At 44.4% G+C, this 14,780-nt stretch overlaps 1 protein-coding gene across 1 annotated transcript in view; it reads right to left on the bottom strand.

The window, feature by feature from the left end:
* C7H11orf53 (chromosome 7 C11orf53 homolog) overlaps nt 1-9,926 on the bottom strand; it is a 31,648-nt gene extending 21,722 nt beyond the window's left edge. Inside the window, exon 1 of the mRNA XM_028865117.2 lies at nt 9,528-9,926. Coding sequence (XP_028720950.1) covers nt 9,528-9,896 — 369 coding nt within the window. The 5' untranslated portion in view covers nt 9,897-9,926. The remainder of the gene's footprint in view (nt 1-9,527) is intronic.
* Between the last annotated feature and the right edge of the window lie 4,854 nt (nt 9,927-14,780).

Below are 14,780 nucleotides of genomic sequence, written 5' to 3'. Positions count from 1 at the left end.
GACACACCCCCAGAGTTTCATTGCCCAGCAGAATCAAATGCTGGCTGACAACTGACTGTGTATTCTACAAAGCTAAACAAGGAAATGGCCAGTGTTGGAGGGGGTGGATATGCCAGCCATACCAGTCACATTTCCTGTATACGTGTATATTTAATATCCCACTGTATTACAAATATGTATAATTATTCAATTAAAATAAACACAAAAAATCTCAAACAACAAAATTTGAGACTGCTGCCCCCTCTTCTGCCATTTCTCTGTTTCATTCACTCAGTAAGTAATTTCTTTCTGAATTACTGAGTTAATGGTTTGACATGTTTCCATTATTTTAGAAATGATAGTAACGAGGGTGGGGATAGCTGATACCCAGGCCTGCTCTCAGAACACCCCATAATCGAGTGTGTATCTGCCTGGGGTTGGTACTTACTTTCTCTGGGGCTTATCAAGTGGTGCCATGTGCCAACTGTTATAACGTCCAGAAAAGCTACCACATGCTGAGCCCTCAGGACATGTCACGTGTTGTACCAGGTGCTCTATAGAATAGCCTAATTTCACTCATATCATTGATATCATCGTCTATGGTGGGTATTGCTGTCTCCACTTCTATGGGACAGACCTGAGACTCAGAAATTAGGTTTATCTTCTACTGATGGAGCCTGAGCCTGATCTGTAACTCTGAAAGACAACCCCTGACCATTCTATCACACTGCCGTTCATCCAGAAGGGACAGGCAGAGATAGCAAGACATTAATCAGCTGGGGGGTGGGGTGGGGTGCAGATTAAGGACAGCAAACAATTGTAGTGCAATGGAATAAATATTAAAGCAGAAAATGACATCTCTGGATTCCAAGGCGTATTGGAGAAACTATCCTAGGCAGGGCTGGATGCAAGTTTTGAAGGGTTGGCATCCCACCTTCTCACCTTTCTGCTCTGCAGGCAGAATTGTTCACCTGTTTCATGGGGCAGACTGGTGGGTGGGGCTCTCCCTTCCCTTGACCTTTGTCCCCTCCATGCGTTCTGTTGGACTCCACTGCTCACCTGAGTCATCTTCCTTCAAACCCTAGCTTAAGACACACCACCCATGTTCTCTCCAGCTACGTGTCCATGCATCCCTCAGTGTGAAACTGCACAGTGTTCGCTGAGAGTCACAATCACTCTTGGGACTCGGGACAAAACAATTTTTTTTCTTCAGATACAGTCCCTCCCTCCGCCACCCCCAACAGAACTGTGTGAGCTCCAGGGCAAGGGATTTCTCACATGGCTTTTAATTCTTGCCCTGCACAGAACCTTGTATGCAGTATATACTTAATAGAAACTGCATTTATTGAGCATCCATGCTGCGCTAAGGCCATGGCAAATATTGACGGTGGCCTTTATGATAACCTTGGCAAGGTTTAAGGAAAAGTGAGGCAGAATTAGCAAAACATATGATTTGTAGATGGCAGAGTTGAGGTGTGGATTGAGGTGATCTAGTTGTACACAGCCTAAGTTCTTCACCATGCCTCTTCCTGTCTTAGGTGAACTTCAGCTGGTTCCTGAGTGACAATGAACTCCAACACTACCTCACAGATGCTGCACACCGGGGACAAGCTACTTCTCAGGGACTCAGATTTAGATTTATTTCTTTATTCATCTACTGTGTGGTGTGCGTGTGCATAAGCATGTATGTGTGGCATTATCTGTGAATGCATGTGTGGAGGCCAGAGATTGACTTCAGGCATTTCCCCCCCACCTCCTTCTCATGTGAGATATACAGGTGTGTTTGTGATATGTATGTGTGTTTGCACACATGTTTGCATGTGTGTGTGTGCACACCTGTGTTTGAGAGTGTGCACCTGCGTGTACATACTTCTTCCACCTTATTCACTGAGGCAGGGTCTCTTAATCAAACCCAAACCCAGGAGCTCAAAAATACAGCTAGTCCTCATAGTCAGTTTGCTCCAGGCATCTCCAGCGTTGGCCCACTGATGATTGAGTTAAAGGCCAGTAGCCACCTTCCTGGCATCTGTAAGAGTTTAGGGCAGAGGAACTCTGGTTCTTATGCCTGTGAGGCAAGCTCTTTACCACTGAGCCATCTCCTCAGCCCCTCTACTACATCATCATCATCATCATCATCATCATCATCATCATCATCATCATTTTGAGACAGAGGCTCTTGGCAAACCTGGCTGATTGGTGAGCCCCATAGGTCTGCATATCTCTGCCCGTCCCTCCCTGGCCCCAGCACTGAGATTATGGATGGATACCCCTACTCCTAGATTTTACTTGAGTGGATAGGATTCAAACTCAAGTCCTCATGCATACCGAAAAGCATGCTCCCCAATGAGTCACTGAGCCATCTCTCTGGTCTCCAGGACCCACCAAGCCATCTCCCAAGATGCCAGAGACTATTTTAAATGCTAAATAACTTGATAAGAACATTTGAAATTGAATAACCAAGATAAAGAGAGTGAAGGAAGAGGTCTTATAAATGAAATACTGAGCTCTAGTCTAAAGGAGGAACTAGGTAGAACCAGTCTAAAGGTCTGACATGCCCAGTATTGGGGATGTGGTTCACAAAATTTTACTGTTGGGGACCTTTGTCATAGAAACACGTTGGAATGGCTTTTGTCACAGAAGAGTAACTATGTACAATGATGTGTGTGTGTGTGTGTGTGTGTGTGTGTGTGTGTGTGTGTGTGTGTGTTTGTATGTATTCATCTGTGTATATGTTAAGATGTGTCACTATGGTAACCAGTTCACTATCTACATGTTATCTCAGCATCATGTTGCAAATCTCAAATATATAAAGTACAATTTATTTAGAAATGAATGGGCCTGGGGAGATGGTTTAATTGGTAAAGTGCTTGCCCTGAAACCAGGACTTGAGTCTAATCCCCCAGTCCTCAGGAAAAAGATGGGCATGGGGATAGGATTCTGTAGTTCCAGAGTTACAGAAGTGAAGAGAGATGCTTTTCTGGGGTACCCTGGGCAGTCAGCCTTTGCACAATGGTGAGTTCCAGCCTGGTAAGAAACAGCCTCAAGGAGCTCCTAAATCACATTTGAGGTTGCCCCCTCTGCCCTCTATACATACACGTGTGCATACATGCGTGCATACCCCCATACACATGTGTACCCATACAAACATGACTAATATACCTGCACACACATAGAGATAAATAAAAATAAAAATGATGCTGAGATGAGCTCAGTCCCAGGCAAATGGTTCAACTTTAATTACTGACAAGGATGCTGAGGCTTAGAAAAGAGAATGAGAGCCGGGCGGTGGTGGCGCATGCCTTTAATCCCAGCACTCGGGAGGCAGAGGCAGGTGGATCTTTGTGAGTTTGAGGCCAGCCTGGTCTACAGAGTGAGATCCAGGAAAGGCGCAAAGCTACACAGAGAAACCCTGTCTCAAAAAAAAAAAAAAAAGAAAAAGAAAAAAAGAAAAGAGAATGAGATTACCCCAAACCACTTTAACTGACCACAGTGAGGGCCACAAACAGACTAAGTCCCCAGCAGTCTTTCTCCAGGGGCAGAAGAGAGTACACTTTCCAAAGTTTCAGGGCAATCAAAGAAACTTTTGAGATGACATCACATATGGTTTCCAGTTGCATATCCCTCCCCCCCCCCCCCCCCCTTACTATTTCACAGGAAATCCAGATGCAAATTAAAGATCTGGATGTCACAGGTTTATACTCGGTGGTAAATGGAGTGTGCATGTGATTGGCAGAGCAAAGCAGCAGCTGAGCAGGGAACTAAACAAACCTCCCACTGAAGCCCTGGTGCAAAGACAGTCCCCCAAACCGAGCTAGCCAGTGGACACCTGTCCTGCAGTTAGCCTTCTCACGCCTCTCACCAAAGATCAAACATGTTCATTGATTCCAGGCCATACAGATGCTGCACGGTACCCATTTGCCTTCTGTTCAGAACTCACTTTGACCCTCTGCCAGGCTCCATTCCACTACTTACAACATTTTCACCAGAAAAATGATTAGGACAAATTATTAACCACGAACTTCAGCTGACAATATGGCCATATCCTGAACGTCCTTGACCGAGATTTAATTAGCAAATTGAAGTAGAAGGATTCGGGACTGGGTAGAAAGAGATCGGAGGTATAATAACTGGTATTTGAGAAGCTAACACTTGGGGTTGATAGGAAAGGATCACAGTGTGTGAAAGTAAGTTTTTTGTTTTTCATTTGTTTTATGCATAATTCAAGAGAGCATAGCCCAAATGTTTTCTACATGGAATAGTTCTTGGCATTTCCTTCAGTTAAAGGCTTTCAAAAGTGGAGCCAGATATTTCTATTTATTTTTCCCCATGTTTATGTAAAATATTAACTCGAACCTTGGTATCTGCTTAGTGTCACTGACTGCAGTGTTTCCGTGGGCGTACTCAGGATGAAAGCTGCTACCGTATCCACCCAGGTGTGGGCAAGATGAACTGCCAGACCATGGTTCCAGGCCCTTCTAGCTCTCTCACACAGGACAATGTGCTTCCCTACCCTCCCACACAATTGAAATTCCAAACAGCTTCTCATCCATCCCTCCTGCCAGCTGCTGTATATTTAGTGATTCCAGATGAATCTTCATGATTGCTTAAGAAAAACTTGATTAGTGAGCTCAATAGTCTGTGAATCATTGACTGAATTTCAAAATGGAACAGAAAAATGCCGGCAATTAGGCTTATTGATTTTTCTCTTTGTTCTAGAGATAACAGAGTTTATTGAATTTGGTGGTGTTATCCTTAAAATGTTAAATGATTAAATGATTAGCTTTTATGAATTCAATTGTAGTATAGTTGCAAAAAATTTAATTGGTCAGAAATCTAATTATATATTTTTGGGTACCAGGTGTTGGCGAGTGGTGTGTATTTATCCTGGCTGAAATCCAGTGGAGTAGTGAAGAATGACAGAAAATACACTCGAGAGAAAAGAAATATCAAGAAAATGCACAATTTGAATATGTAGACACAGCAGTTGTCAAGCCACAGTATAACAGATAAAATAGATGGAAATGATTCTGTGCAAACCCTGCTTGATACAAGATTTTTGTTTTTATGATATTTTACAAAACTTTACTGCAAAATCATGAGAGTTGTTGTTCTTGAGGAAATTTTTGGTAAAGATGGAAACCACAGCGGTGTCACCTTATTCAGAGAGTGGTCACAAGGAGCCAGGTGGTGGGTGACATGGGCATCTAATAACTACATCTGGAAGCATATTGGTTGGGAGGGACCTAATTATTCACAATCCATGGACTAGTTTCCCAGGATAACTATAGCCTACCACAGTGAGAGCATCTCAATGTGTTCTCATGGTCCTGAAGGCCAGGCATTCAGAGCCCGGTCCTTGGCAAGGTTGTCCTTACTGTGCTGCTCAACAAGGCACCCATCTTCTTCCAGCTTTTGCAGATGTGGGATTCCTTGATTTGTTGCCTCCAACCTCTGCTGAAGGGGTCACTTTGTCTTTTCATCTTGTATCTTCTCTCTGTTTCCCTTTCAAAACTGCCCTTGCAAAGCACACATCTGCTTGCATTAAGTGCCCATGCAGGTAAACCATTCCCAAGATATTTAATCATGTGTCCACCCACAGGTCCCAGAGGATTGATATAGGATCTTTGGGAGTTCAGTTTTTGGTTGGGGCCATTAGTCATGGGTCCTTGGCCATGCTGTCAGCTGAAAATTTTAAACATGCCTCATGAGTAGTTTCCTTATTATAAACGCAGTTGAGACTGAAGACTCACAGTGTGCTTATGCATCAGTATGAAGGAAAGGAAGCAGTCTCGGTACTGCTTGTGAAATCAGAGCCCTGTGTGTGAGGGTCTGCTGGCGGCAGGGGGCTCCACAATTTTTGCTCATCAAGTTACATTTACAGCAGGGGTAGAAATAGGTCTTAAGAGTGGGTGGTGACTGATGAGAATACCTTTCTAGACAGATCTCTCAGTATTCTTAAGTAGTAAACAGATAGTAAAGTCAATTCAGAGATGCTTAAAGTCCAAATGAGCTCACATAGGAGTTACGCATTTAATCACTGAAGCTTAAACGTCACTAAAGTGAGAAAGATGATTCTAGTACTCAGAGCATACAGTGAGAATGTGGAGTTAAGGTACATTTGTACCACCTAGAATGGCCCTGTCAAAACCACGGCTGGAGGTGACTTACTTTCCTGTTGCTTTTTTTTTTTTCTGTCTGATAGTTATTCTCTCTCTCTCTCTCTCTCTCTCTCTCTCTCTCTCTCTCTCTCTCTCTCATGTGTCAAAGGTTATTCTATTTTAGTCCAGTCTGAGCTTTCTTTTAAATATGAAATTAAGACTCAGCAAATCTACTATTTGCAAACTGTACACTTTTTTTTTTAAAAAAAATAAAGATTATGTGTATGTGTCTGTGTGAGGGTGTCCATGTAGACCAAAAGAGGGTGAAAGATCCTTTGGAGCTGGGGTTACAGGCGGTTGTGAGCCACCTGACTCGGATGCTGGGAACCTAATCCAGGTCCTCGGAACCATCTCTCCAGTGTACCAGTCCCTTTCTTTATCTCACTTTCAACATATTCATCTGTAAAATGGGAAACCGTAAATACATATCTCGGAGGATGTATATTCATGTGCCCATGAAATGAGACATTACACAGAAAATATACCTCAATTCATCCTTACATAAATATTATAGCTATTTTCATATTGCATGTCTGGTCATAAGCATTCCATTTAGTGTTTGGCTATATGAATGTATACTTTTTATGTGTAGGTATTTTTCTTATTACCAGATTATTTGGTATTTAGCAGGCTGTCTATGTGCTCAACATATCTGGTTCCCATTTTCTCATTTCTAGGCCCACAGCAGTCGCTTAGCTAGATAAGCGATGAGAAGCCACTGTGCTATGTGAAGCTAGGGTACTTATTCTTTATTGTAAATAGCAATGTGCCAAAGAATTTTTCAAGGAGACTGTAGAAAGTGTCAAAATGATCATTCCCTGGCCCCATCCTCATGAATGTGACAATCCCAAGAATCTGTATTTTAAGGTGAAATTGAATTTCAATTAGTACAGCTTTCAGACCTCACCAGAGATATTTCTTTGTGCCGTGGACAGCAGTTAACTGTAGAAATTCCCAACTGGTTAAAGTGCAGAGAAGAAGTGTGTGGAGCGTTCAGACACAAATGGGACATCTGTATCACCCCTCTCTTCCAAAGGCTCAGGGACCATCGCAGAAGAGAGGGTTGGAAAGATTGTAAGAGCCGTGGGTAAAGGAGGACCAGAGCAAGACAGTATCCATTGGGCATGACAGGATTGCTGTACTCATAATGCACAGCAGCTGTGTTTGCCTGCACAGATCTGGACAAGATGAAGCCAGCTAACATCCCAGCATGGAAGGGAAAGGGGTTCAGGAATTCATAAGCCCTACATCTAAGAGAGGAGCTATGGACAGTTGATGGCTTCTTGGGGAGAGAGAGTCAGTTTTCTATATGAATGCAGCCCTGAGAGGTTAACCATGCTCATGTGGATGACCCCACACCCATAAGTATAAGGGCAGCAGAAATTGGACCCAGTGGGTTATAGAAAGAAAAGGATGTAAAGTTGGGATCTGGGAAGAGTTAGGGGAAGGAATTGAGGGTGAATATGATAAAAATATATTGTATGAAAGCCTCAAAGATTTGATAAAATATTAATATTTAAATAATATGACTTACTTCTTATGCTTATTTTATCTCTTAAAAAAGAAAAACTTAAAAACTAGAGAGAAAAAGACAAAATCTATGTCTTGATATTTATAGGTCTTTTGTTTATAGAAACATAAATGTATTCACCATTTGGACATAGCCTGCCTTGTTGTCTTTTTATATGGCACTTTTTTTTTATAGAAGTCTGTAACTGTGCCTTATTATCTGTATGTAGATATTGATGGTACCGAAAAGTGTGAGTTCTACCCTCATCCACACGGTGTTGATACAAAGCCCATTCCCTGCCTGTTGTGTCCTTGTGTGTGCCTCTTGTCCACCTGATTTGATGTTTTCCTGGGACTTTTTGTTAGGTTTCAAAAGTCAATTGTTCTCTTGTTTGAAGCTGTGCCTGAGCAATCCCCATCATTTGCGCGTGGAAATTGTTCATTTTGAGTAGATTCGGAAACACCCCACCCCACGCCCTCTGTTTTCCCTCTCAGTCTGGTAATGATATTTTTAACACACCCTCCAGATGCTTCTGAGCAGGCACCCTGAGAAATACTGAATGGGGATCAGACAAGGCGCCCAGCTGTTCAGATTTCTCTGTAGAAACTGAGCTCCGAGTGTCGAACTAGAAGGGAAGAGGCTGTTTGAAGGGAGGGCTGCAGGGATGCGCATTATAAGGTGTTCTTGCTGCAGAAGTTGATTCTGAAGCTGATCACTTACGTCACAGGGATCTGCTATTGGAGCAGGGTTGAAGGTGGTACCAACAACGTCAGCAGGTGCTCTGGAGGAAGTACTTCCCCCGTGTGTCCCTGTGGCTGCTCCATTTATTTCTGGTCATCTACCTATGCCCAGCATTCAGGCTATTATATTAGTAGAATGCATGGAATTAACTTATCATGTTAGCCAAACACTGTTGCCATTCTCCGGTCAGTTTTTGAGGCCCGAGTACAACTTATTAGGCACAGAGTAGAGCTACAAGCACAGATGTGATTGACAGATAGGAATGAAGCTCAAAACACCTCCTGGGATTTCCAGAGAGAATTTATTGTGAATCACATCTATCCGATGTAGAATACAATGTATATAAAAGGTCAGCATTGTATCCTCAAGCCCTGAGCCTTTCTCAACCGGTGACTGGGAGATGGGGACAAGTCCAGGCATACTGTTTCTACTGTCACTAGCTGAAGTAGCCAGCTAATTAGATCACACAGCTCTGGACACATTGCCAGCAGCAAACAAACATGCCCTGAGGTGATGAACAGTCTGACATTTTTACATTATGAAGAACCCTAAAGGTCATTTTGTCTGTTTGATTTCTTGTTGGGTTCAGAGACTTTCCCGGGGTAACATACACAGATGGTCCCGGGCAGGCAAATGTGCCCTCTCTACTCATGGTAATTCCATTACACCAGGCACCTTAGTAAGGAGGAGGGCTAGCATTTATGGACTGTTCCTTACATGACATGAAGAGTAACACATTGTATTTCCAGGGTCACATGACCAATAGCAAATGAATAGCGATACACATAGCATTCCAAAAGTGAAGCAAAAACTGTTGTAAAATGGGGTGAGGAGGACACCAGGGAGAGTGTAGCAAATAAGAGTGCAAGCACAAAACCTTGATGCCACTAATCAAGTCCCCAGACACTGTTACATGGGTGTCCTCAACAAGGAAAGGTCGTCCGTGCAGGGAGCACTAAGACTGTCAAAGGAGTTCTGAAGCATGTCCTAGGCAAAGGAAGGTCTCTCTCGTGAGGAAAATCAGACCCAGGAGGTGGGAGAGAGAGTGGGAGAGGTTAGGAAAGGAGGGGAGGAGAGAGGGAACTTTAATAGAGGCTTCAAACCTGCAGGACTTCAGATGGAATCGAATCAGGACTTACACCGAGTCTGGAGCTACTTGTCTGCCTGGATCGCTTTTCTGCCAGGAGGTCTTTGACAGTGTGCTTCACTCTCACGCCCTGGTACACACGTTTGCTGAAGTCCCCTGAGACTGAAGCAAATGAAAGAGTCACCACTGGGTACAGATGGTACCATCGTGTCAACTTGGCCAAGGCTGAAGATAATGATGCTGTTTTCTCATTAGCACAACAGAAATCTCGATTTTGAGGCGGATCCCAACGAGTCCTATTTCCTGATGCTTGATGAAAATTTATCTGAACTCCTGTAGATGGAAGAGACAGTCCTCTGTCTCTTACACAGCAACTCTTCAAAGAAACCTCTCGTTTCACCCCTGCTTTATCAAAATTCATTCCAATAAGATTTACAATTTATGCTTTGGTCACGAGATCAAGGATTGGATGAACTTGGAATAATACCTCTTACCACACAGGAAGAGGTCAAATGCGTATGACTCAGGTTACTACGAGGCTGTGTTCCTACCCTGGCCTATCAGCCTGGGGATGTGTCACAGAAGGTCAAGTGGGTTGTTAGAGGATTATGTTCCTAACAAGAAAGTCATCTGTCTTCTGTTTACTACGTTAAATGTGTTTTATCTTTGAAACTCTGGTGACTGGATGTAAGGAATTACTGCTAAAACCCATGTCAGTGGAGGCTGGGGAGACGGCTCTGGTGGTAAAGTGTTTGCTGTGCAAGCCTGAGACCTGCGTTTGGAGGTCAGGGCTACAGGAAAAGTCAGGTACGGAGGTATGTGCCTGTGATCTCAGCGCCGGGGAAGCAGAGACAGGAAGATCCTTTGTGCTTGCTAGTCTAGCTGAGTCAGTGAGCTTCAGGCCCTGTGAGAGACACTGCTTTAAAAAACAATGTGGAGAATGATTGGGGAAGGTATCCCAGGGTGACCTCTGGCCTCCACCCACACATGCATGTACATCTACACCTACACACACACACACTCAAAATAAAACCATACCAAGGACAAAAAGAGTTAGTGGTTTAGTTAACACAGTTTTGAGTACTTACTCTGTGCAGTTGTTGAAGATACTATAGTACTTGCCAGTTGACATGCTTTATTTATTTTGATCCATTTTATAGATGAGCATACTAGACTAAGTGTTTTTTGCCAGAGTCTCAACTAATAGCAATACAGACACAAAATTTAGATTCAGGTCAGTTTGTAGCACTAACAACTAGGAAAAAAATATCACCAATAAGTGACGGATGAATGGATTTATAGAGACATGTCTCCCCAAGGCTTGAAGTTGACTAGAATTATCTTTAGCAATTGTGAGATTTGTGAATCAAGATGGTCAAGTAATTCCTGGAGAATCTTCTGCTTGGACTACCCTGAAGGCATGTTCAGGTACTGAATTAGTGGTTGAACTAGACACAGTTTAAAATATTCTTAAGCTTGAACTCGCTGCGGTGGGTGGGTGGCTCTGATCCACTTTAGCTGAAGTGTTGCTGGCTTACAAGCAAATTCATGTGGGGCAGACTGAGTAGCTGTGCGTACGACAGAACATAGTCATGCCTGCATGTCTGAGGCACAGGGACGTCTCTAATCTGCCTGAATTTGTAAAAAGTCTAGAGTATATCAGACACACAAATCAATTTGTATTACATTATTACATAAAGAATGGAATGGAGAGAGAGAGAGAGAGAGAGAGAGAGAGAGAGAGAGAGAGAGAGAGAGAGAGAGAGAGAGAGTAGTCCTAGGCAAGCAAGGTAAAAGCTAGAGGAGGTTGCTGGTTTAAGCTGGTTTAAGCCTTGGGAGTTGCATAGCCACACATTAGTCACAGGTGTAGGAAAAATGACAATCCTTCAGCCCTGTTTTCTTCATGTGTGAAATGATTATAATTTCTTCTTAGGTGTCTTCAGGGATTTATAAGGAAAAATAACATATACATCTGAAAAGGCTTTGAAACTACTTAGTTTCATAAAAACACCCATATGCAGATAGAGCAGGAAAACAAAAGTCAGTTTCAAGAGAATGAGTCACCTAACTCAAATAAAACCTCACAGCCTGGTTTCAACAAAGTAAGATTATTTCAATGGTCCCGTTTGTCTAATTTTGACAGGATTTGGTCTATATATTTTTGACTAAAGAGGGTTGAAGTACTTCTTCCTAATCCTTGTCTAATAGACAGCATGAGATTTGATTTAAAATAGGTTATGTCTTATTTGTTTGTTTGTTGGAAAAACCTTGGGCTGTATTTATTAATTAGTTATTTATTCAATGTTTTCTATCTGTCAATAGAACACAAGGGAGCATGCTGTTTAGAGGAGACGGAAATACCTTAAAATAATTATAAAGGAAATGTGCCGGGTACAACAATAGAAATCTGCCTAGAGTATTTAGAGAAATACAGGCTGCGTTACTTCCTTGTGGGGACAGGGTGGATGGGAGTTGGGAAAGGAGGGATGAGATGTTAGTGGAGGCTTAAAGAACATTCCAGGTGCAGAGGGCAGGGCAGGCAAAGGTCTGGGAGCAAGAACAGAATGCGGTGTGAAAGAGGAAGTGGAGGAAGGGAGACTGGGGAAATGAATAGCATTCAACCATGATGTTTTTTTTTGGTACACAGAAGGAGCTAGGACCTCATCCTGTCAGCAGTGAGCCATTGAAGGCTCTTTGGCAAGGGCAGGTATGCTGCGATTTGCATTTTAGATAGACTCTTCAGACAACATCGTGGACAGTGGGTTTGAGAACCACAAAGCCACAGGGAGATCAGTCTGGAGGATTCTAGAGTCATTGAGACAAGAGGTCATGGGGCATGTAGGAGGGCCAGGAGCAGATGTGAAAATTATCTATATATAAGAGGTTATGGAGGGGAAGGTTAAAAGGAAATTCCCACCTTTCCACCATTGCTCTAGGACATAGGAAAGAGGAAGTAATCCCTTGAGGGATAGTCTGACAGGATCACATGATGACACATGTAGGTAGTCATAATCTGCATCTGGCATATTGAGATAACATGTCAGGATACTCTAAAGTGCTGAGACAATTCTATTAAAATCCCTATGATACTGATGTGTGTGTGCTAGGTAATTATTGGCATGTATTCACTGTACATATTAATAAGTTTTATAAAGACATATATGAATTGTGTAATTATCTAGGATCCACAAATGAGAGAGGCATACACTTGTCTTTCTGAGCCTGACTTGCTTTCCTTAATATTATGTCCTCTATTTGTATGCATTTTGATGCAAATAACATAATTTCCTCTTTCTTTATGTCTGAATAAAACTCTATTGTATGTCACTATACTGACACACAGGGCAGGGGTTCTGGACTAGAGAATGAATGACAGAAGCCAGACTGTGTCCTGACACACAGGGAGGGTGTTCTGGACTAGAGGATGAATGACAGAAGCCAGGCTGTGTCCTGACTCACAGGGAGGGGGCTCTGGACTAGAGGATGAATGACAGAAGCCAGGCTGTGTCCTGACTCACAGGGAGGGGGCTCTGGACTAGAGGATGAATGGCAGAAGCCAGGCTGTGTCCTGACACACAGGGCTGGGGTTCTAGACTAGAGGATGAATGACAGAGCCAGGCTGTGTCCTGACACACAGGGAGGGGGTTCTGGACTAGAGAATGAATGACAGAAGCTAGGCTGTGTCCTGACACACAGGGCTGGGGTTCTAGACTAGAGGATGAATGGCAGAAGCCAGGCTGTGTCCTGACTCACAGGGAGGGGGCTCTGGACTAGAGGATGAATGGCAGAAGCCAGGCTGTGTCCTGACACACAGGGCTGGGGTTCTAGACTAGAGGATGAATGACAGAGCCAGGCTGTGTCCTGACACACAGGGAGGGTGTTCTGGACTAGAGGATGAATGACAGAGCCAGGCTGTTTCCTGACACACAGGGAGGGGGTTCTGGACTAGAGGATGAATGACAGAGCCAGGCTGTGTCCTGACTCACAGGGAGGGGGCTCTGGACTAGAGGATGAATGACAGAGCCAGGCTGTTTCCTGACTCACAGGGAGGGGGTTCTGGACTAGAGGATGAATGACAGAGCCAGGCTGTGTCCTGACACACAGGGCTGGGGTTCTAGACTAGAGGATGAATGACAGAGCCAGGCTGTGTCCTGACACACAGGGAGGGGGTTCTGGACTAGAGAATGAATGACAGAAGCTAGGCTGTGTCCTGACACACAGGGCTGGGGTTCTAGACTAGAGGATGAATGGCAGAAGCCAGGCTGTGTCCTGACTCACAGGGAGGGGGCTCTGGACTAGAGGATGAATGGCAGAAGCCAGGCTCTGTCCTGACACACAGGGCTGGGGTTCTAGACTAGAGGATGAATGACAGAGCCAGGCTGTGTCCTGACACACAGGGAGGGTGTTCTGGACTAGAGGATGAATGACAGAGCCAGGCTGTTTCCTGACACACAGGGAGGGGGCTCTGGACTAGAGGATGAATGACAGAGCCAGGCTGTGTCCTGACTCACAGGGAGGGGGCTCTGGACTAGAGGATGAATGACAGAGCCAGGCTGTTTCCTGACACACAGGGAGGGGGTTCTGGACTAGAGGATGAATGACAGAGCCAGGCTGTGTCCTGACACACAGGGCTGGGGTTCTAGACTAGAGGATGAATGACAGAGCCAGGCTGTGTCCTGACACACAGGGAGGGGGTTCTGGACTAGAGAATGAATGACAGAAGCTAGGCTGTGTCCTGACACACAGGGCTGGGGTTCTAGACTAGAGGATGAATGGCAGAAGCCAGGCTGTGTCCTGACTCACAGGGAGGGGGCTCTGGACTAGAGGATGAATGGCAGAAGCCAGGCTGTGTCCTGACTCACAGGGAGGGGGCTCTGGACTAGAGGATGAATGGCAGAAGCCAGGCTGTGTCCTGACACACAGGGCTGGGGTTCTAGACTAGAGGATGAATGACAGAGCCAGGCTGTGTCCTGACACACAGGGAGGGTGTTCTGGACTAGAGGATGAATGACAGAGCCAGGCTGTTTCCTGACACACAGGGAGGGGGTTCTGGACTAGAGGATGAATGACAGAGCCAGGCTGTGTCCTGACTCACAGGGAGGGGGCTCTGGACTAGAGGATGAATGACAGAGCCAGGCTGTTTCCTGACACACAGGGAGGGGGTTCTGGACTAGAGGATGAATGACAGAGCCAGGCTGTGTCCTGACACACAGGGCTGGGGTTCTAGACTAGAGGATGAATGACAGAGCCAGGCTGTGTCCTGACACACAGGGAGGGGGTTCTGGACTAGAGAATGAATGACAGA

The sequence above is a fragment of the Peromyscus leucopus genome, chromosome 7 (genome assembly GCF_004664715.2).
Source record: "Peromyscus leucopus breed LL Stock chromosome 7, UCI_PerLeu_2.1, whole genome shotgun sequence".
In the NCBI taxonomy this organism is placed as follows: Eukaryota; Metazoa; Chordata; class Mammalia; order Rodentia; family Cricetidae; genus Peromyscus; species Peromyscus leucopus.
Note: the sequence above shows the minus strand (reverse complement) of the source record. Positions and strands in the feature narration are given on the sequence as shown.